The 24,620-nt window shown below is 38.4% G+C and overlaps 1 protein-coding gene across 1 annotated transcript; it reads right to left on the bottom strand.

Moving 5' to 3' along the window:
• Window positions 1-16,154: 16,154 nt before the first annotated feature.
• On the bottom strand, window positions 16,155-21,412 carry LOC122134965. The gene is made up of 3 exons (XM_042712304.1): window positions 21,214-21,412; window positions 19,916-20,164; window positions 16,155-16,372 (listed from the first exon to the last, which is right to left on the bottom strand). Exons 1-3 carry the CDS (start codon window positions 21,410-21,412, stop codon window positions 16,155-16,157), a joined length of 666 nt encoding a protein of 221 aa, XP_042568238.1.
• Between the last annotated feature and the right edge of the window lie 3,208 nt (window positions 21,413-24,620).

The raw sequence follows: 24,620 nt of genomic DNA, 5'->3' as shown, positions 1-24,620 counted from the left end.
CCTGCTGAAGGTAGTTTTTGAGGCCTCCTTTCACAAAGGAGCAGATGCTGTTCCTGCTGCTGGGTTGTTGTCTTTCTGTGGTCCTGTCCAGCTCTCCTTGTGTAATGGCCCATCTCCTGGTATAACTTCCTTGCTCTTGAGATTGTGCTGGGAGTCACAACAAATCTCCTTGTGAGGGCACGTATGGATGTGCCATCCTGGAAGAGCTGGACTACCTGTGTAACCTGACTGGGTTGTAAGTAAGTAATCAATACTCATACAAGAAGTAAGTAGAACCCTAACAAAACGAAACTAGAGACAAATCAGTCAGGAATGATAAGGAAGGGTTGTCTTGCTGTTTTCTCTCCAGTGCACAAAATATCTAAGTCTTAAAGGAATATTCCAGATTCAGAAAAGTTCTCAAACAACAATATAAGTGCATATGTAACATAATATATATATATATATATATATATATATATATATATATATATATATATATATATATATATATATATATATATATATAATAAATTGATTTCCACTTTCCCTCTCATTTTCTTTAAAAATGACAAAAAAAAATGGAGGGTTATATTAGACGTGAATAGAGTCGATCTTTGGAGGATTTAACTTTGTCCCCGCCAAATTTTTTTTTTTTTTTTTTTTTTGATTTGCCAGTCACCGCCAACATTTTTGTCAGAGCCTATGCTAAAGAAAAAAATAAAATAAAATCTAGCTTTATGCATTCTTTCAGTTGGACGCGTAAGTTTAAATCAGTGCTTCTATTGCTTGTTTCTGCTGCTTCTTTGTTTTTGGATCCAGATGCACTCTTTCAGAATATGTGTTTTTGTGCCCCATGCCATATAATAATGAAAGAGTTAAAAGCAGAAATGTGAAGCTTATATTTAAAAAGCACTTACACTGATTCTCATGTTAAAACTTCTGTATTATTTGAGTCAAAAAGCTGTTTAAATCATTTTTACAGCAACAAAGCTGTAATTTGATATAACTTTACACAGAAAAGTGTGTGAAGAGTGTTTTTTTTCTACTTGTTTTTCTTTTTTTCTACTCTAGAATCATCAGTCTTGTGGCTATACTGTACAATTGAGTATTTTAACAATGATGGATTTGGCCCCATTTGCTTCCATTGTAAGTGAAAATAAATTTTCACTCTGATGTTAAGAGACACACTTGTTTGGTCACATCCGTGATCTAATCTCATCATCTGTGTCTTGCAGAAAGTGTGCAATACTGAGCGTGCATGAGAAAAGTTTGTGCTGTAACCACAGTGCAATAAACCACATATCCTTTTACTGCAGATAATATCTTTTCTCACAAAAATGGCCCAACGCTTTATGCCTATTTGTGAAAATCTATAACCCAAAGAGTTTTGTATATTACTGTATCACTGACACAGTCTTAAATGGCTTACTTGTTTGTAACACACTGGTATTTGACTGTCTCTGTTTCTAGTTTTGTAGAACAGGTGGTGTCCTTGTGCCATCAGCCATCAGTGGGTGCGTCTCAATCAGCTCTCTAGTTCAGTAGTCAGGACACTGATCAGGGAGTCAGCCATTTAAAGGGCTGTCTCAATCACAAAATCCTTCCAGTCCACTGGAACGTTCACTTCCTGAAAAATCCCACAGTGCACCGCAAAAACTAGGGAGCATTGGTGCTCACTATGCTCCCTTACCGGAAGTGGGAAACATAAACCACACATGTCTGAAATCAGGCGAGAGTAGGCGACTGCAGTAGTGATAAGAATTGGTTAATGAACAACAACAAAAAAAAGTTATTTTATGCATTTAAATGGTTTCAACACAGTTTTACTCTTTTGATACAGGTACGTGTAATAAGATATTTATGGTATCACAAAACTAGTTGTTATAGCCACAGTTTCTTAGAGCACTAATTGAGATTGTAGATACAGTAAAGTGTCAAAGGTCAGTTTGAGAGATAGATGGCGGTAATGCACTTATAAGTCTGCGATCTGCCGTAAAGCAAGAAGAAGATGCGAATGCGCTCAGGACAGTTCAGACATTGCAGTGAAAATCGGAGGTAAAAAAAAACGATACATCCAAAAATTGCCCAAAGAGGTGAGAGTGGCAGCACTGTGGTGATTAATGGGCAATGAATGTCGACATATCTACAGTTACATTATTGTGCTGAGTGAGGAAAAAATGAAAGATCCGAAAGCTATACTTGATGCCTTGGGAGACTACTTCTAGCCCACAAAATAATGTGATCTGCAAAAGTTATATGTTCAGGTGCTACAGCCAAGCAGGAAGTGGATGAGCCTACAGACCACTTTCTCATGAAGCTGAAGGAACAAGCATCAACCTGTGAATACAGAGAAATCAAAGATGAAATTATTTGTGATGAAAAAAATCTTTTTTTTTTTTTTCTTGGGTATTGGGAAAGATTTATAGGGTGCTGATGTTTGATGCCAAGTAAAACTGAAAGCATTAACAAACATGCCTCTGGGTGTTATGTTGTATTTCAGATGATGCTTGATGATGCTCTTGGCTCTTAGCCTACTTGCTGTTTGTTCTATTCGAAAGACGTATTTATCATCCATTTTTACTTTAATGCAAACATTAATTTTAGATTTTTTTTTAGATAAATAGGAACGATCACATATATCACACAGAGATTGGACATGTCATGGTGTTTGGGAATATTCTTGCATAATTTAAAAACATAATTGCATGATATCAGATAAAAAAAAATAAATATATAATAAATAAAACAATTTAGAAGAGAATGCAACATCATGGTTGTTTGAACCAATGAGCATTAATCTGTGTCGTCAGCGAGTTGTTTCCAATCGCGCTTTTGGTCAGCGCAGCTGGAAAGAGCAACACCGACTGCATGGCCAACTCGCTGTTACAAGAGATTTTTGGCATATGTCAGCATGACATCAGAGCAAAGCGGATTGCCCTCTGCAGTGGTGGAGCCAGGATGTTTTTATAGGGGTGGCCAGGGAGGGGTCAGCAATCAGTCTGGGATGGCACAGAAAACTTCATTATTTCAATATAAAAATGTGGTTGACTATAAAGTATTGGACTGTTTTAGTGCCTAAAACACAAGCTGAATACATTTAATTTCTACTAAATTGTATTTGAGATATTTGTGAATTAGATCAAGTAATGCTGAGTGAATATGACAATTTGTGTATTATTCCCCACCTCCAGGTATTTTAATAAAGGGGCTCAATATAGCTTTATTGCTTAGTTAGCTTGCAGATAGTGATAAGAATTGGTTAATAATAATATAGAAAAAAGGATGGAAGTCAACAGCACATAAATGTCAAATTGTAAACTTAGTTATTTTATGTATTTAAATGATTTTATTTTCGATTATACATTATAAAATAAAGAAAGTGCATGTTTTCTAGTATAAGTGCACTGTGTTCATATTTACTTGTGCATTAAATTACAAAAAAAAAAAAAAAACCGCTTGCGCCATATTGTGATTTTGAATTGCGCAATATTTTAGTACATGTATTTGAGAGACATATTTTTACGTAATGCTATACAAAAATGAAGCACTAATTGCCTTTTTGGTAATTTCACGACTTAACTGAAGACAGTTTTTTTTTTTTTTTTACTCTCAAAGCTGTGTTGGGAGTAAACTCTACTTCCATTATATGACTTACAGACTGCAACGGTTTGAGTTAAATATCTTTGTTTGTCTTCTACTGAAGAAACAAACTCACCTACATATTGGATACACTGGGGTTAGGCAAATAAACATCAAATTTTCATTTTTGGGTGAACTATCCCTTTAATAAAGATGCAGATTGTCTTAGCTTAGGCTTTTTTATTGCATATTACTCAAACATGGTGTAAGAAGCGGCACTAGATCCCGAACATGACCTCGAACAGCATTCCTGCCCCCGAGGGCATGTGATTTGAATGTTTGAAATTGGAGGTGGGGGTGGGAGTTGCTGTTATGTTTAGTTTGATGTGAATTTAGTGTTGTCTTCAGTTACATTATTGTGCTGAGAACAGAAAGCTATACTTGATGCCTTGGGAGACTACTTCTAGCTAGTCAGGTGTTGCAGCCAAGCAGGAAGTGGACGAGCCTACAGACTGCTTTCTCACGAAGCTTAAGGAACAAGCATCAACCTGTGAATATAGGGAACTCAGAGATGAAATGATTAGTGTTGTAAAGATTCTTGGGAATCATTCATACAGGAATGTTGACTCCAACATGTTAACAGAGGTTTGGGTGAAATACATTATTTCAGTTTCATATGAATCTGATTGACTTCACTCCAGAAGAATTTTAAATAGTCCATGGGCTATAAGAGATAGAAACAGCCACAAGAATATTAAAAAAAACCTACCAAATCTATATGTACGTCAGATGATGCTTGATGATGTTCTTGGCCCCATTTTACTGAGCTCTGGTGTTGAAGGTTTTGCCATTTACCTGATTTTGTAAATTTAATTTTGTTTGTTTGTTCAAAGGTGTGGTCACATTAGAGATATATTTTAGTGAACATTTTCAAGTCATCCACTGACCATTGCTTTCTGTTGGTCGGTGCACCAGATTCCTATAAATAACTAAATTTCACCCATGAAATGTTAAAGAGCACCAGCAAATGTGACCACACATTAAGGCCCTTACAGTATCTAATAAAAAAAAAGAAAAGAAATCTTCACATCAGGTTTCTGTATTTTAAAATTGTATATATATGCATTTTGTATTAATGTGAGGTTGAGCTAAAATAATGACTTTTTGGTGTCTCTTAAATTGTATTTCAAAGGCACATCTTCATAGTATGTCTGCACTATACTCAAGTGCACCATGAGATTACTGATTGTATGTTATGCAAACAGCACCACAGGTAGTTCAGGGAGAAGCGGAAATGTAGTGCATCAAATTTCAGTTAGATCATACACCCATTCTGAAGTATCTGCCCATTATGGTTAATATGCTATATTTAAGCAGGGACCAGTGGAATCACATCAGACAGCAGAACAGCAGATAATCTAAACAACTGTTCACTGCATCACCTGATAACAAATCTAGAAGACATATATTTCTTCTTTTCTGAGAAGCTAGACAGACATCGATCATTTCCATTTGAAAGGTAATGTCCTTTTTACTATTAACTTGATATGGTGTAACATTATTCTTGTGTGTTATTGTCAAGTTTAATTTATTGTAACATATTAAGTGATAAAAAAAAAATCTGATGCAGATATAATTAATATATGTGTGTGTGTGTGTGTGTGTGTGTGTGTGTGTGTGTGTGTGTGTGTGTGTGTGTGTGTGTGTGTGTGTGGAATTAAAATATTGTTCTGCTTTAAATGCTACAGTAGTGTGTTTTTTTTATTTTTTTATTTTTGTCTTTTTTTTTTCTATTATTTACTACAAAGTGGTACAAGTTTGGGATAAACTCTCTCTAAGCATTTTGCCTGCACATGTTAGTCATTCAGTTGTCTGAAACCTTGAGTCAGATGGGTTAGAAAAGCATAAGATCACACAGGGTTCCACTTTTGAGATCACCTTTAAAATAGCTTCTTTATTGGTATTTATAGTTCTATGAAGAACTTTTAACATTTATCATAACCTTTCCATTGCACAAAATGTTCTTTACAAGTACTAATAAATGAATGTATGAACTCATTTAAATCTATATTTATATAGATAATAAAAGCTTGTTTTTGATGATGTGAATAATAATTGCTTCTTTTTCAATGAAGGAATCTGGACACAATGGCAGTTGCTCCGAAGAAGACACACCAGAATTATTTAAAGAGTGTCCATGGCATTCTAAAAGGAACTCCTGTTTTTTCGACTTTTCCATTGAGTCTTTTGTTTGTTGGATTGGAGAAGCTGATTGAAATAGAAATGTTTTCATGCCCATGCACAGACATGCTAAATAAATTGCTAACAGTGTCCATCTTCACTGGACCTGCTCTTTTTACGTATGCTTTAATGTTCCTCCTTTTAAGACCTTTTAAACATACTGCAAGCTTACAAAAGAAAACTCTGTATAACGGTCCTAAAAAATTTCTAGCGTGTCTAATTCCACCTATACTTGGGATCATCATCTTGTTAGTTGATGGTGATTACTTTGCTTGTGCCATGACAGACTGGAAGGGAATTTATGAGTTTGATAAGGCGATCAACAGGTCTTGGTGTAAACCTCCTGAAGGGACACAAAATGTGACAGAGCTGAGAGGTCTGACTTGGAAACATGTTCATCAATCTCAGGTAAATATATGCTGTATGAACTATTCTGATATACTCTATAGTATTATAAGTCGACTCTTTTGCTTAATGGTTTATTTCACAAAATGGAAGAATTCATTCATTCATTCATTCATTCATTCATTCATTCAGTCAATCATTCATTCAATCATTCATTCATTCATTCCAGTGTGCCGGGTATGTCTTGATCTCTGTCTTCAGTGCCTTGATGATTGTCTTTTTGGGTATTCATGACTGCTGCATTCGTGGGAGATGTGATTGCTGCCCAAGTCGACTGTTATGTTTATTTGTTTGAGGTGTGATTGCTGCCCAAGTCGACTGTTATGCTGCAATTGAAATGTAGAGGTAATGAATGTGATAGATTTGTAAATTTTTTATAAAGGTGTTTGGTATTTTATATATATTTTTGTTTTGTAATATTTTTATAATGTTGTTGTAATGAATTTGTGTGTTTTGTATAAATTCTTACAAAAAAATAAAAATAAATAAATAAATAATAATAATAATAATAATAATGTTTCATTAAATGCATGTTATTCTCATGCTTGGTGACGGTAATAAATGTATATACTATTTCAGAGTATCAATAATATTGGTGTTTATGTGCCTGTCAGCTATCATTTCTTAAGAGCAGGGATGTGCAATCCTGTTCCTGGAGGGCTGGTGTCCTGCAAAGTTCAGCTCAAACCCCAATTAAATACACATTAACTAATCAAGGTCTTACTAGGCATACTAGAAAGTTCCAGGCAGGTGTGCAGAGACAAACTGGAGCTAAGTCTTTTCAGGACACTGGCTCTCCAGGATAGAGTATCGACACCCCTGCTTAAGAGTCTAAGATTATAATTACCTGAATTATATAGAAATGATTATACTGCATGAAATTTATTTTTAATATTTGTAAATGTGACCCTGGACCACAACACCAGTCTTAAGTCGCTGGGGTATATTTGTAGCAATAGCCAAAAAATACATTGTATGGGTCAAAATTATAGATTTTTCTTTTATGCCAAAAATCATTAGGATATAAGCAAAGATCATGTTCCATGAAGATATTTTGTAAATTTCCTTTTGTAAGTATATTAAAACACATTTATTGATTAGTAATATGCATGGCTTAGAACTTCATTTGGACAACTTTAAAGGCGATTTTCTCAATATTTTGAATTTTTTGCACCCTCAGATTCCAGATATTCAAATAGTTGTATCTCAGCCAAATATTTTCCAATCCTAACAAAGCATACATCAATGGAAAGCTTATTTATGTAGCAATCTCAATTTCCAAAATTTGACACTTATGACTTTGTGGACCAGGGTCACAAATGTCCAGTGTGTTTTCATGTAGAATGGGGTAGAAAACTTGTCTCATTTTGTTAATCTAATGAATATTTCTCTGGCTCTCACAGTTATATAAAGATATAGGAATGTTTTCAACAATATATATTTGAATCTTACTAAACCAATTCCAGATTATAAACTTTATAGTCACTGGGATTTGAGACACCAAGCCTTCTATTTTTTAATTTTAATTCTTTCACTTTAGCTTACACTTTAAAAATGACTTTTTAATGCCATTTAAAAATGCCTCATACATTTATTCTATATTGTATTTATCTATACTGATCACTGGAAATGTAAGTTAAAAGACAATTCTTTTTAATGGTTAAAATGACAGTGATTGTGGTTTTAACATTGTATTGTTGCTGTATTACAATTAAACTTATTGTGCACACATCAATGCTTGTGCATAAGCAAATTTATTTTTGTAAAATGTCCATGTCCATGCAACGAGACACAAGCATTCCAACTTCAGGCCTGTGATGAAACTGAATAGCATCATCTTTCTTAGACCTGCTCTTCTAGCTCTTACTGTAATGATTTTCATTCAAAAGCCTTCCAGATGTTCATATTACTGTAATTTACAATGTAATTAATTTTTTGATAATAATAAATATTTTTTTCATACAAGGTTTCCCCAAAAGATAATTATTTTTATCCTTTTAAGATTTTACGTTTACATCACATTTGTATAAACCTGTAACATTTCTTTACAAAAACATTTTACTTATTGATTTGTTAATGGTATTAACTCGCAGAAATACCCTGTGTACCAACCAAGCGGCAACCTCCCACTCTATCCCATGAAGCACATACGGGAGTGACTTAAACTGCAATTCATTGACTGGCCGCAAAAGGGAGTCAATCTCATGGACTCCCCATGTTAAAATGCCCAACTTTACAGCCTGGTTCAAATAATGAGTTTGGTCTATATAGCTAATTTTGCCCTTCATGACATCTGTGAGGGGGTGAATTTTTTATATAACTCATCTATTTAAATCATCCATTATTCTGCATAATTAAGGGCACAGTCACTTGAGTGACAGGTGGATTGCCGCTGCTGTCACCACTGTTGGGCTAGGTGGGCGTGGTTTCAGCAACCAGCTCCCGCCTTTTTGCCCATTTTTGATTATCCGGGAGTGACGCGTGGTGATACGCTGCCAAGATGGCGACGGCCCGCCCCGCCTACTTTTGGCTTCAAAAATGCAGAAACCTATGGGTGACGTCACGGACATTACGTCCATGTTTTTATACAGTCTATGGTACCAACTCACGAACCCCCTGCAATTCCCTCACGAACCACCAGGGGTTCGCGAACCCCACTTTGGGGAATCCTGCGGTATAGGGTAAGGAGCTGTTATTACTTATTATTCATATTACATTTTTTTCACTATAATTTAATATTAAATATACTCAAGCCTGTACAGTGATTTTTATTGGCATCAACAAAATATTTTGGATATCATATCCAAAAGTAGTGTAATGTTTTTCCAATGAGTGGGTGGGTTACTTCCAAGCCCCAGCCTTTCTCGTGAAACCAACACTGAAGTGACTAAAACTGCAATTCATCGACTGGCTGCTAGAGGCTGGCTCCAAAAGGGAGTCAGTCCCATAGACTCCCTATGTTAAAATGGCCAATTTTACAGCAGAAAAAAATGTGTTTACAGCCTGGTACAAAAAGTGGTTTTGATCTATATAGCTAATTTTGACAACTGTGAGGGGGATTTTTTTTTATATATATATATATATATATATATATATATATATATATATATATATATATATATATATATAACTCATCTGTTTAAAATTTAATAAGCCTTAAAGTTCTGAATAATAAACGGCGTGGCCACTTGAATGACAGGTGGATTGCCACTGCTGTCACCACCATCGAGCTCGGTGGGCATGGTTTCATCAACCAGCTCCCGCCTCTTTGCCCATTTTCGATTATCCGGGAGTGACGTGCGGTGCCATGCTGCCAAGAAGGTGACAGCCCGCTCCGTTTGCTTTGAGCTTCAAAAACGCTCTTCAGAAATCTACGGGTGACGTCATGGAAACTATGTCCATGTTTTTATACAGGGTTTTGTTTGATTTGAGGTTGAAAAACGCTCTTCAGAAATCTACGGGTGACGTTCCCCTACAGTGTATGGTTATTGCTTAGAAACCAAAAAATTTTAATGCAGATGCAGGAACTACCAGTAACTGACAGCATATCACAATAGGCAGGAAAAGAAAACACAAGAGTAAGTCTAAAAACATCAACTTTGAATATAAACATGTATAAAGCTTGCTTAAATGTAATAGCAATTTTGGCTATAATAAAACAAGTGTTGATTTAATCATTTGTTTTACTGTGGAATGATGAAAACACACGTCTTTAGCAACGCTTTTGAAAATATTTCTGGCTCTCTGTGCCATGATAGTTGATGAATAAAAGAAATGCAGAAATACAGGTGATTCCAAGAGGTTTTTTTTTTTGTTGTAGGAGAAACTTTGTAGAAGATATACAGTATTTCTACTGAACTGCACAGGTTTTATATCATCCAGAAATATTTTGTTTTATTTATTTATTTACTTTTTGCCAGCAGAATGGCAAAGGATTGTGCAATTAGTAGTACACTTGAAGATTATATAAGCTAATTTAACACACAGGTCCCACATTTATTTTATACAAAACTGAAAACAATAATTTATTTACTAAAATCACTAAAACTGTTTTCTTTATTGAAGGGGATCTTCCACCATGTAAAAATCTTGTGGAAAAGCCTACAGATGTTTCCATGTACAGTGTGCGTCTTGCTCTGTTGTATACAAGACAAGCTGCCTTTAAAAAAATATTTAATACCAAATGAATATGAACCAACCTTGTTATAATTCATAATTTATATGAGTTGACCAGCAAGATTGTAAGACCCTTTGACTCCCAAATAACCAAAATAAATGTATTAAGTAAGGAATAATTGATGACGGACCATTGAATTATTCGAAAATAATGCACGGGGTGGTGATGCGGCCTTGAATCTGACTGGTGCAAGTACTTTCAGGGAAACGCACGGCTAAAGTAGTTCCAGGCAGGTCTTGAACACATTACATGTTCATATCACTTCGCCAAATGATTCAAGTTATTTCAAAGGTACTTACAGCTTACAACAGCAAAAGAACCAAACCCTGCAATGACACTGATGAAGCAAATTGTAGTGTAGTAAACAATATGATAAAAATGACAAATTATTTCCATATTTTTGCCACAAAATTACGTTTTATTATGTACAGAAAACACATACCCTCTTTCTCCCACTCTCTCTCATACAAACACATACACTGATCTCTGGATCGCTCATGTGTTCTAAGATTTTATCTGAAATGTTAATGGTCTTTTTGGGCAGGATAAGTGATGTATTGAAATCGTTAATGTAGGTGTGTCAGCTGCACACTTGCCGACACAGGTTTTACTAGCATTATGTATTTGTTGAATTAATCATCAATTTAACCAATGTTTAAATCATTACCTACTTAAAAATGAATTCTTTTAACAAAATAATTTTTGAAACATTTGCAGTCAAATCATAAAATTAATAAAAACACTATAACAAAATTACATAGTGAAATAAATGTACAAGGCGAATTAAGGTATATGTGTATAAAAAGCATAATTCAGATTTCAGAATGAGCACTTTGTCATTTTTAATACATATGTTGAGGATGTCATTGGTCTCATGGTTTTTATGTTGTTTTTATGTTTTTTATTGTGTTGTTGTTGTGTTTGACTTTTTAATACGCAGGGGAAATTCCTGACATTAAACAAATATGTTAGCCGCTTACATGTTTAGGATGTTTGCGTTGTAAGAATGTACAGATACTTCAGATATAAAAATGCTGACTTGTTAGGTGAGGTTTTGGATGAGAATACTAGGGAATACTAATATGGCTTCACTTTTATGACACCATGAGGAATCCAGCTCTCTATTATAGATGAGTGAAACAGACAAACACTGGCTCACACGGAAACACGCGTACAGAAACTTGTTGTCAGTTTAGCAAGTTAAAAGCTACCTGACATTTCTCACTAGTGAGGTAATAAATAGCGCTGTTCTTGAAGCAGATGAACTTCTTGAACAGTTTAGCTATTCATAGAGATGCTGCCGCCAAACACCTGAGAGACGTATAGATTCAGTAATAAACACAAGCTTAAACCTGCTCTCTCTCTCTCTCTCTCTCTCTCTCTCTCTCTCTCTCTCTCTCTCTCTTCTCTCTCTCTCTCTCTCTCTCTCTCTCTCTCTCTCTGTTATTACTGCATTAGCATTAGTCTGCCATCAACGGCTCAAGCTCTAAAATTATGTTTTGGAATTAGCAACGAGGCATTGATCAGGCGCATAAGAAACTAATCCTACTCGCAAGAGGTTTTTAAGTACAAAAATCTGGTGAATACATTGAAATATAACATCTGAAGAATCTAAAATTAGTCTTTAGGTGTGTCAACCATGCTATAAGTGGAATAATTGACTCCGGTCAGTTGAATTATTGGAAAATAATGCACACCCAAGGTGTAACGCCCACTTCAACGCATCACCACCTCGGGTGTGCATTATTTTCTAATAATTCAATGGCCCATCGTCAATTATTCCTTATTCTTTAAATGTGTGTTCAATTATAATTTGTTTTAAATGCATATTATATGTTTTTTTTTTAATTTGGAAAGTTAACAATCCTGTAAATTTGATCATAGTTAATTATTGTAATATTGTGAAATGGTTGTTCTTAAATGGTTGCGGCTAAAATCATACTGTCAAAAATGGCTTGTCATGTTGCTCACTGACAGTTTTGTTGTTTGTGAATTTGTCTGCTGGTAAAAAAAAAAAAAAAAAAAAAAATAGATATATTATCTTTCTGCTGTAAATACAAAAGATATGAAACCACTTAAAATACTTATTGTACATAAATATAGATAGATTTCCATAAAGATTTCACAAGATTTCTCCCTTGCCCCTTCAGGGGGCTGTGCATGATTATTTGTAATCTACTGAATAATTGATTTGTTAAATCTAATGAACAATTGTGTGTCTGATTGGTCAACTCTACAACAAGACAGGTCTGTATAGCAGCAGTTCTTAATTTAGACAGTAAATAGGTGTTATTGATTGCTTGATATGACCGTGATGCAGCCATAATGATTGATAAAGACGATTTTCCATAGAAAATAGCAGGAACAGTTTACTGAATGAAAACAGATCAGACGGACCTACACTGTAAACATGCATGGTTTAATTTGCTCAAAAACATGTTTTGAAAGTTGACTTACCTAACTACTATTGTACAGGTATACTGATAACTGAACTGAGTGAATTTAACTTAAAAAATTTCAGCCCTTCAAATATTTCTTTGAAGTTTAATATACAACAAAGTCGATTTAACTTAATATCATTTGAGTATCAATTACTTAATTATATGGTAACACTTTGCAATAAGGTTGTATTAGTTAACGTTAGTTCATTCATTTATTTATTTGTTGTTTTTCATGTTAAACTTATTCGTATAATAATGTTAATGCATTAGTTAACATTAACTAACAATGAACAACGCATCTGTTCAGCATTAATCAATCTTTGTTCATGTTAACTTATTCGTATTTTTTTTAATGTTAACTTACACATTTACTAATGCATCTCTTCACATTAACATTAACTAGTTAACGCTGTGGTTAAAGCATTAGTTAAAATGAACTAAAAATGAACAACGGATCTTGTTTAATTATTCGTATACTAGTGCATTAGTTCATGTATTAGTTAACATGAACTAACAATGAACTATGCTTGTCGATAGCTTTAATTATAATACAGTATGTACACATACATTTATTTAGCAGCTAACACACAATGGATAAACAATACTAACTCCCCATTTGGACACTGATTTGGGCTATTGGTGTTGTGGTCTCTGTTAAGCCTTAATTGGCATTAAGACAAGTACGCAGGAGTTATCACGCTGAGCTTCTTTACTAGCGAGTTCTTTTACACACAATTCACAACGTTAATTGGCTACCAGCCATACAACAGTGGAACATACCAACAACACGAACTGTATGGGGGCGTGCTGGACAGAACCACTCACTGCATATACTACATCCCCCCCTTCTTAAGCTATAAACAAAATATTAATCCGACATAAAGCAAGGAAAGTATGCTGAAAATATCACCAGTGTATAAAATAAACTTCTTTGCTATGAACAAGCAATAGTAACACTAATCTCGCATACTTAAGTAAGCACATAATCCTTAAACCGTGCCGGTTGTCTGACGATACGTCCGGCTCTCGTGTATTCCGGACGTTGCACACTCCTTTTCATATCTTGAGGGGGCTCTATTTGAGCAAGATTTGGGAACAGTGTCGTTGCTCAAGTCATTGTCAGTGTCCATGGAACAGTCAGGTTGTGAGTCACATTTGATTGACCTGTCGGGCCTGAGGTGCCGTCTGTTTCCTGCGGTAAATTGTGCCCGATGATGTTGACAAACGTCGTATGAGCGGGGCTCTTCTCGGATACTGACAACTGTGGCTGGTTTCCATGCGTTTTCTGATTCTCATATATACTCTCTGTCCCCCCTTGAAGGCTGGAAGTGGGGCTGCTGTTCTATCGTACCATCTTTTTTGCTGTGATTGAAGATGCTGCAGCGCTTCCTGGATGTGCGTAGGTATAGAAGGTTTGCAGAACAGCTTTGCTGGCCGGGTAAAGTGGAACGTAAGACTCTGCCCATTAGGATCTGGGGCTGGGGAGTATTTGAGACCAGTGACAGGAGTGTTGCGGATAGTCAATAAAGCTAGGTGAGGGTCAGTGCCAGACTGAGCAGCAGTTTTCAGCATCGATTTGACAGTCTTTACGGCTCTCTCGGCCATGCCATTGGACTGAGGAAGTTTGGGCTGGAGTGTGTGATGTTGAAACCCCAGTCAAGAGCAAATCGAGCAATTTCAGCACTGGCAAAGGGTACATGATCTGCAATCAGGGTCTCAGGCACACCATGTCTTGCAAACACTGTTTTGAAATGTGCTATCAGTGAGGCTGACGTTTTTGTCTGACAGCTTTAGGACTTCTGGATATTTAGAGAAATAGTCCCACAATCAGAAGAAATGAACGTCCTTGTAAGTCAAAAATGTCAGCAGCTATTTTCTGCCAGGGTCCCGTTGGAACTGGATGTGAGATAAGTGGCTCCTTTTGATTTTCAGGACGACTCTCTTGACAGAAACTACAGGCTTCCACCATCTGACGTAAGGCTTTAGTGAGTCCTGGCCAGTAGAAGCATGATCTGGCGTGTGCTAGAGACCGCTGTATACCCTGATGTGCAGCATGAAGTCGTTTTAGCACTTCTGGTCGCAGTGCACGAGGTACGATGATGCGATCATCATTCATGAGTAGCTCATCATCTATGCTAATAGTGTGTCTGACTGGCCAGTAAGCTAGAGCAGCCAGTGGGACATTTTTCTTTCTGTCCGGCCATCCTTGCTCATGTAGCTGCTGTATCAGTTGAAGCTCAGGATCTGACTGTGTGGCTTGTTGAATCATATGCATGATGTTACCACCAAGGTGATTCTCCATTCAGTGCATAGACGACTTTCTCTTCACTCAGGTCTAGACTCTCCGTTGCATCAGACTGGATGTATGCTCTGGACAGTGTGTCAGCGATATGCATCTGGTTGCCTGGAGTGTAAACAATGTGGATGTCATACCTTTGTAGCTGGAGCAGCATTCTTTGAAGGCGTGCTGGTGCTGCGCCTATGGGTTTGGAGAATATCGCCACAAGTGGTTTGTGATCTGACTGAACTCTAATGGGTACACCATAAACATGCTGGTGGAACTTTCTCAAAGCGAATACTATGGCCAGTAGCTCTTTTTCTATCTGGGCATAGTTCTTTCAGCGGCAGATAGTGCTCTCGAAGCATATGCAATTGGTTGCTGTGTTTCTGCATTAGAGCGGCCCCCAAGCCGTCTTTTGAGGCATCTGCCTGCACTTCTATCGGCTCCTTTGGGTCGAAATGTCCAAGGACAGGTGCAGTTGCTATGGCTGTTCTGAGTTTTTTCAAGTGCTAACTGCTGTTCAGGATGCCATTGCCAGTCTATGTCTTTCCTTAGCAACAGTCTGAGTGGTGCAGTGAGGGTGGCTTCGTTGGGAATGTATTGCGACAGATAGCGTGTCATACCAAGCAGACACTGAAGTGCTTTTCTGTCAGTGGGAGGGGGAAGCTGTGATATTGCTGATACCTTTGATTCATCAGGTTTCACTCCATCCGATGTAATGACGTGGCCTAGGTAAGTCAACTCGTTGACCATATATTGCAGCTTGTCTTTGTTGAATTTCACATTTAAACTCAATGCTCTGTTCATCACTTTCTCTAGGATGACATCATGCTCCGCTTTGGTGGATGCCACTATGATCATGTCATCAGCCACCATGAAAACACCTTCAATGTCCCCAAAGCTTTCTGAATTCAAGCGCTGAAATACCTCGCTCGCTGACTTTATGCCAAAAGGCATGCGATGAAAACGGTACCTGCCCCACGGCGTGTTGAAAGCACAGAGATCTGCTGACTCCTCATCTAGTTGAATCTGCCAGTAGCCGTCCTTCTCATCCAGGATGGTGAACAACGTTTTGCCGGCTAGCTTTACTCCGTATGTCCTCCAGATTGGGAATATTGTAGTGCTGGCGGAGTATGGCCTTGTTTAGGTCTCTGGGGTCCAGGCAGACTCTCAGTGCGCCGTTCTTCTTTTCTGTAATGCAGAGACTGCTAACCCATGCAGTAGGTTTAGACACTTTGCTTATGACACCCCTTTTCTCCAAGTCATCTAGTGCAGGGGAGCCCAACCTTTTTTGAACAAAGATCTACTTTTAGATTTATCAGTGTGCCGAGATCTACCACTCCAAAGAGAAAGCCAGTTGCTACTCACAGCGCATCTACAGATTTAATATGCTCAAAACAAACAGAAAAGTAGCTCTAATCCATATATAATAAATCTGTTGTGAATCAGAAGGCAGAGACAGATCCATTTGCAACAATTTATTAAACAGAAGCTCCAGGCAAAGGTCAATATCTGCATAGATAGACAGTTTCAGGGATCAAACAGAGGCGAGTCGAGAACCAGGCTTTGGGTCAGTAGGCAGGCAGAAGAACAATCAGAATCCAGAAACAGGCTAGGGTCAATTGGTAGTCTGCAGACAATCAGAGAGATCAAGGGTCAGAGATATGGGCAGGCAAGGATAACCAGAAACGCTCAGACATGCATAATAACAAAAAACATATATAATAAAGTTGTTTCTCTACCTTAGTGGGACCTCTGGCACTGGGAGGAGGCAGCTAGTTTCTCGTAGTCAGGGCAGTAAGAAGCTGGTTGCAAGCCTTAAGCAGGCCAGAAGGTGGTCATCAGTCATTGTAGATCTGTACTTTGACTTGATGATTTTCATGTGAGAGAAAGCACACTCACACAAGTAGGTTGACCCCGAAAAGTGCTGTCAAGTTGAAAGCACATTTTCTGAGGTTGTGATACTTTTGTTCAGTCAGTAAGTTCCAGAACTCTCCATTCATGTCAGATGCTTGCCCTGGATTTGATATCAATGTCATTTTGCAGTGTGAGAATCTCATTTCTCAACAGCAGTGTTATCTAAGTGAAACAGTGATACAATTTTGGAGGCAATAAAATCCACATCAATACTTGGACCAAATGGAAAACACAGATAGCTGGCAACAGGCTCGATGGATCCAAAATCTGTAAAGCGCCTCTCAAATTCTAACAAGATGCTCTGAACTTGCTCATCAAAACGTGCACTGTCAAGCTGCACAAAGTCTTTGCCCTGATGCTGAAGTTCTGCCTGCATGTGAGGAAAGTTCCGTAGGTCATAGCGTTGCAGCCTATTTGAAAGCAGTTGTAGCTTGCTTTTAAATGTGTTTACTGCACTGATCATGTTGATTACATGTTTGTCTTTACCCTGCAGCTCTAAATTAAAATCATTCAGCAGGTCAGTGAGATCTGTCAGGAACGCTAAATCCAATAGCCACTGGTAGTCCTCTAGCTGGGCATATTCTGAATGTTTCGAAAGCTTCAGAAAATCTTTGATTTCAGGCAACAACTCTGAGAATCTCACTAAAAATTTACCTCTACTCAGCCATCTAACATCTGTGTGCAGCAACAGGTCTGTGTGTTCTGCACCGGTCTCCTCCAAATGAGCACGGAATAACCTTCTCTGTAGACTCCTGGCCCGAACGGAACACACAATCTTCATTGCAACATCCATCACTTCTTTCATGTTTAAAATCTTACTACATAATGCCTGCTGGTGGATTATACAGTGGTAATATTAAGGGTGTGGGGGATATTTTCTCTGTTTTTGCAATGCAATGAATCCACTGGTACGGCCCACCATTGCTGGAGCACCGTCCGTTGTGATAGAGATGAGTTTGAAGAGGGGCAATTGGGTCTTGTTGACAAATTCCATGAAAGCTTGGAAAATATCTTCGCCTCTTGTGTGTCCTTTCAATGGTAAAATGGTGAGCAGCTCTTCTTTTGCACCCATGTCTCCAAAAACCATTCTAATGAAAACACATAGTTGTGCCACATCAACAACATCAGTTGACTCGTCGAATTGAAGAGAAAAACATTCGCACTGTTCAACATCCTTCCTTAACTGCTCCTCGACATCCTCTGCCATTCCCTCACATCGCCGTGTAACAGTGCCACGGGATAATTGCACGTCCTTAATGGCAGCTATGATGTCACTTTTATTCTTAAAGTCACCAAAAAGTGCGTCTGCAGCCTCGACAAACGCTTCTTTCACAACTTCGCCATCCTTGAAAGACTTCTTGTATTTTGCAAGAACATGACTGACACGATAAGATGCTATAGTTGCAGCCTTACCCTTGGTGTTTGGCCTGGTAAAAATGGACTGCTGTGCTGCTAACTGCCCCTTCAATTCCCGGACTTTTCGGGTGCGTAGAGCTGATTTAGCCGGAAAATCTGCGTCATAGCTTTTGTGCACGGTCTTGAAATGCCGCTCCAAATTGCCCTTCTTCGGTAAGGCCACGCTTGAATTGCAAATAAGACAGATGGACTTCGAATTTGAATAAACAAAAAAGTAATCCTCTTCCCAGTCAGAATGAAAATGATATGTTTTCGTTTTTTTTGGCTTCTGCCATAGTTGTGTTTTATTTTGCTGACGTCGCGACTCGCAGCTCTCTCAACGTCTCCATAGTAACAGTGAGTAGTGGCGCGAATGAGGTGAACGTCTGGAGCTCGCATATGTGAAGAGCCGACTCTATTTTTAAAAAATACAGCCTATAGAAATTAAATAATTATGTAATAATGAAATATTGAATTATTTTATTTAAAATAATAGTGTGTGTTCATGCAAGTTATAATGCTAGAGTGCTGGTTATAACATGTCAATAAAGAAGAGAGAAAAAGAGGGACCAGTTTAATCCTTTCAGTTATTTTTCTGAATATTTATTATTTTTTTCTTTAATATGGGTTCTATTATATTATTGTTTTGAATGTTGTTTCTATACATTAAAAAGATGTAATTTAAATGGAAAGGTTTAGTATTTTTTAAATAACAAATCAAGGCATTTTAAAAAAATGTTAGACATTGTGAGTATGATTTTGTTAAATCATTTAATTAGAATTGTTTTCACACCTATCATAGTCAAAGTCATAGTTAAAACATTTGTTTTTTAAAAGAGCCGTTTGTGACCCAGAAGAGCCGGCTCTTTTCAGTGAGCTGAGTCAACAAGCCGGAATGCCAGCGAGTCCCTATTAATAATGTAACGTGCCTAGCTAAAATCCTGGCTGAATTCAGATTAGCGTCCTAACATACTACTCTTGCTATTTCTGACATATATGTATTTGAAATAGTATGAGTATGTTATTATGCGATATCGAATTCAGCCCATAATTTCTTCACTGTTATTTTTTTTTTCATAAATGGTCAAACTTTATGTATGTCAGTTAATTTTACAAATATTTAACAACCAATGAAAAGCATTAAAACATCTTGTGTTAAATCTTGTTACTCGATTAGACTGTCAATACAAGCAAACCTCACAGCTCAAAGCTCCTCGTAGCTCCGCCCCTCCTCCTCCGGCCAGCGCATAGCTGAACGTAATCAGTGATCTTGTAAGATTAAATAAAGAACTGTTTTTTTAAATAAGTACAGCGTTTTCTTTACTCAAGAAATACTATGTCTATAAAGGTTAATATTTTATGTTTTTGATGTCTGAGACCCGGGAGCGGTGAAGAGAGAGAAAGGGCAAACCAGAGTACAATTTACTCTCGCGATCGACTGGAAAGCAGTCCGCGATCGACAGGTCGACCGCGATCGACAGGTTGGGTACCCTTGATCTAGTGTCTCTTTAAGTCGGTCATGGACTGCATATGGTATCTTCCTGCAGCCGTGTATTACCGGAGGAATGGACGGGTCAGTGTGAATATGGTGCAATCCTGGAAACTGGCCCAAACCTTGAAACACTGATGCATAGCGGCTGAGGAGCTCAGTCTTTGTGGTGGGTGATGATGGTGCGAGAGCGTCTACTTTTCGTATGAGGTCCAACTGCACACATGCCTGTCTCCCCAGTAGGGCTATATCTGATGCTGTAGTCACAAAGAACATCATGTCAGTTGTTTTGTTTTTAGCATGCACATGGAGTTTAACAACACCTTCTGGTTTAATGCGGGTGCCTCCATACGACACAAGCACTGTGTTTGTCTTTTGGATGTTCACAGAAACCTGAAGCTGATCAATGATTTTCTTTGGAATGACATTTGCTTTCGGCGCCCGTGTCGAGCCTTGAAGTTGACAACTGTGCCTGCTATACTCAGTTTTTGTGTGCCAGCCTGTATCTGATGTGTGTGAGTGAACTACCGAACCCACAAACAGTGCGTCTATTCCAGATATCTCAGTATCTATGTCAAGCGCGTCCATTTTGGGTATAGATTTGCACACTAGTGTGAAGTGGTTCTTTTTGCCACATTTTTTGCATACTTCATTATAGGCAGGGCACTGTCTTGGCATGTGAATGCGTCCGCATTTGCCACAATTTTTAGAATGTGCTCTAGTTGGCGCTGTCATTTGTTTGTGCACTGCTGGTTTATTTGATCTCCATTTAGGCTGCTGACCATTTTTTGTGACGGCATGCACAAATTGTGTTTCTGATGATGCTGCCATAGCTGTAACTTGTGCCCTCGTGACTTCTTTAGCTCTGCACGTCAATGGCTTTTGAAAGGGTTAACTCAGTTATAGACAGCAACCGTTCACGAAGGCCAGAGTCTGTTATGCTGAAAACTATTTTGTCCCGTATCATGAGATCTTCAGTTCCTCCGAATTCGCATGTGCGTGCTTTGTTTCTTAGCTCAGTGAGAAATTTGTCTATGCCTGCTTGCTCAGAGAATGTGTGGGCCCAGAACTGATGTTGTTCAAAGACGGTATTCTTTCGCGGAGCACAGTATTTTCGCAGTGCTGCAAGGACCTCCGATAATTTTTTTATCTCGTGAATCCTCGTATTCAATCTCGAGCGAGTTATAGAAATGTCTAGCGCCTCTTCTCCTATGCTATGCAGCAGTACAGCAATTTTTTCTCGTCTCAGATTCATCCACTAGAGCTGAGGCAGTAAGATACAAATTAAATCTTTGTTCCCACTTACGCCAATTTTCAGCCAAGTTCCCCGTCAGGGACAAAGGTGGCGGCGGACGAAGCATTTCCATTTTGTCCGTCTCGTTAGCTCGTAGGGCTCGCAAGGAAAATCCGGCGATGCAGCTGTTCGTCACTGTTGTTAAGTTACCCGCGCCACGGTGATCTTCAGTCACAAACTTGACGTGCACGGTGTTATTCAGTGGGTACATTGACTTCTGACACCATGTTGTGGTCTCTGTTAAGCCTTAATTGGCATTAAGACAAGTACGCAGGAGTTATCACGCTGAGCTTCTTTACTAGCGAGTTCTTTTACACACAATTCACAACGTTGGCTACCAGCCATACAACAGTGGAACATACCAACAACACGAACTGTATGGGGGCGTGCTGGACAGAACCACTCACTGCATATACTACAATTGGTAAACTTGGAAACTATCGAAACATCAACTGATAATGCTTCTCGTGTTTGTAGACTGTTTATTAACATGACTTACTACTATCAAAGGGTTATTTAAGGGAATTAATTTGTGAAATTTTGGTAAGGTTTACACTAGTCCAACATTAACTGATGTGTTACTAATATTTGTAGACTGTTTATTAACACGATTAAGGCATACCACTAACAAAAATAAAAAACACTTAGATTTAACAGGTTTGTTCCTATAGTGTGACAGCGTTTTTATTTATTTATTTATTTATTTACAGTCTATGGTGACAGCACACCACACACTTAACAGATTCCATTCACATCAAAATCACAAATCACAACTGTAAATGCGGGAAATCTCGCACGGACAAACGTGACTTTAGAGTAAACAAATGGCGGACGACTTGCAACAAGAAATGGCGATTATAATATTTGGATATCTTTTTACCGAAAGTTCGCGGGGGGAAAAAAGGTCTGGATGAAGTCGTGGAGATGGTGTGAACATGAACTTTATATATTACAGTGCGAGCTGGAGGAGAGTAATGCTTCCGTTTTCCTTTGGAAATCGCTTCGTTCCACGTGATGATCTACTGAGCGCGCGCACATTTGTTCTCTTCTCTGGGTTCGGTGGTTAAATTAATGAGTTAATGAGGCCCTAGATCTTTGCCTTGTAAGCACAGTGTAATTAATATCATTAACATTTAAAAGACCATGAGTCAATGTCCAAATCTCTTACTTTGGAATCGCAAGTGGCAAGAATTGTTTGGATTTCCTATACAACCTTACTATACAACCAGGGCCGGCGCTCCGCACACGCACATCACGCACTGCGCGTAGGGCACGAAGTGCTTGGGGGGGCACCAAAAAATCTGGGTCGTGGAAAAAAATCATCACAATAGCCTACTAGTATAAATAACAAATAAAATATTTCTAAACGCATGTTAATATACAAAAGCAATACAAAAGTAATATAGGCCTAGACCAAAATTAGTCGAGAAAAGGTGAATCTCTGTGCCAGTCTCCTCTGGTGCCCCCCCCTTCCCCACCTCCCCAGTGGTCTGTTCGATTATGCCTCAATCAATGTCAAATTTGGCAGACAACCGACCTCAGACATGGCCCTCGAAAAGGCAACCAAGAGTCACGGGGGCGGAAAAAAGAAAAAAGAAGAGGCAGCGGGATGATGCTCGCGCGTCGCTTGCAGGTAAGACAATGTTTTAAATAAAAATGTTTGTTTTGTAGCCCTTGCGTGTAGTATGCATGTCCAGGGGCGTCGGCGCGTCCGCGTCGCTAGTAGTGCAAAAGATCCGGGGCTTTTAGCCCTGTATGTTGAGTCTTTTATTTTAACGGGGTCCCGGGGAAATTGTGAAACTTGAGCTAAAAAAGATGCAGTTTGTTTGAGAAGGAAAGGAATGCCAATCGTTGGGGGTCCTCATCGTCATATTTGAATGACAATAAAGCAAATTTTCCCCGTACGTTACAGATGTGTCACGTGTGCATATAGCTATTAGTGCAGAACGTTCCCTATTGTAAATTTTCTTCGCTTCAATACATGTCTATCTGCCTCAGTCCTGAACTTTAGAAAAACCCTGCAACTGAACGTGATGTGATTTTGTACAAATTAGACCGCTTAGATAAAGATTTTTCGTTGTTGTACTATGGCATGCGGTCATTTTCAAGAGGTTCGGCCAAGGCGACCTCTGTTGGTGAAACTGCAATTAGAAAAAAAAAAAAACACAATCTCAGTGTTTGTATATTTTCATATTCACAGATAGGGCCGGGGAAAGGGGGGGGGGGGGGGGGGGGGGGGGGGGGGGGGGGGGGGGGGGGGGGGGGGGGGGGGGGTGGGGGGGGGGGGGAGGGGGGGGGGGGGGGGGGGGGGGGGGGGGGGGGGGGGGGCGGGGGGGGGGGGGGGGGGGGGGGGGGGGGGGGCCACCGCCAAAGCATTTGGGGCTTAGGGCACCCAAAGGCACTGAGCGCAGGCCCTGTATACAAACCACCACATTTTAGCCATATTAGCCCGGGTCTGTCAACATTGCCTTGGCTACCTATTAAGCTTTGTATGGATTTTAAAATCTTGCTGATTATTTATGAAATAGTTTAGCTCCTCGGTACTTAAGTGATCTTCTGTAGCATGATACAGTCCTTTACGTTCATTGTTAACTATTGGTTTTATTGAAATAATATTCAGCCAATGTGTTACACTGTTATTGAGCTGTACTGATCAACTTTCAACTGACTTGAGCTGAAAAATTACGCTATGCATAGTTTTCAGTTACACGACTGGCTCGAAGACCTGGCGGGCAAAACATCCATAGAACTGGAGCACATGCCTGTCGATTTTCTATCTGTTCCAATCCAAAAATATTTAAAATTAAATATATAACGCTTAAAGTGCCTTTGAAACAGTGATATTAAAAGATCAAATTCAGTACCTTATTTATGATGCATGAACACACACCCGGAACAGTGGTGTGTGTGTGTGTGTGTGTTCACCACTCATTGCTGTGTGTGTGCACTTGAATGGGATAAATGCACAGCACAAATTCCGTTTATGGGACACCATGCATGGCCACACGTCACATCACTTTAACTTTCACTGTTACTTTTTTTACTTTTTTATGCAGGCAAGCAAATAGGCCCAGAATATGAACGCAATGCGTTAAATGGTTAAGCGTCTTCTTTATAATTGTTTTCTATGGGAAAACATGTAATATTACATTTTGCACATTGAGTTAATATTCTCTGTTCATCTGCTTGCCAGAGTATGCATCGTCAATAAGGTGTTTAAGGAATTTGTCTTATTACTTTTGTATTTTTATGTTAATATTTTATGAATAACTTGTGGTAATTGGTGGAGGTCGTTGTTTTGAAGTGTTTTTTTGCGTTCCTTTAATGTTCGTTTATGTAAGGTTGTTACTTTCAATTGCTTGCTGTGGAGCTGCTTTATAGCTGAATTAATGACACCACCATGCTTAAATTTGTAATCA

The sequence above is a fragment of the Cyprinus carpio genome, chromosome A22 (genome assembly GCF_018340385.1).
Source record: "Cyprinus carpio isolate SPL01 chromosome A22, ASM1834038v1, whole genome shotgun sequence".
NCBI classification, from domain to species: Eukaryota; Metazoa; Chordata; class Actinopteri; order Cypriniformes; family Cyprinidae; genus Cyprinus; species Cyprinus carpio.
Note: the sequence above shows the minus strand (reverse complement) of the source record. Positions and strands in the feature narration are given on the sequence as shown.

Bases quoted from the DNA above. Each gene is read 5' to 3' on its own strand.
- LOC122134965 (XM_042712304.1), bottom strand. From the start codon at position 21,412: ATGTACCCACTGAATAACACCGTGCACGTCAAGTTTGTGACTGAAGAT. The intron at 20,165-21,213 runs GTAAGTGGGAAC...TTGTGACTACAG, and splicing joins GAACTTGGCTGAAAATTGGC to CATCAGATATAGCCCTACTG. The intron at 16,373-19,915 runs ATCAAGGGTACC...CCCCTGCACTAG, and splicing joins CCGACTTAAAGAGACACTAG to ATGACTTGGAGAAAAGGGGT.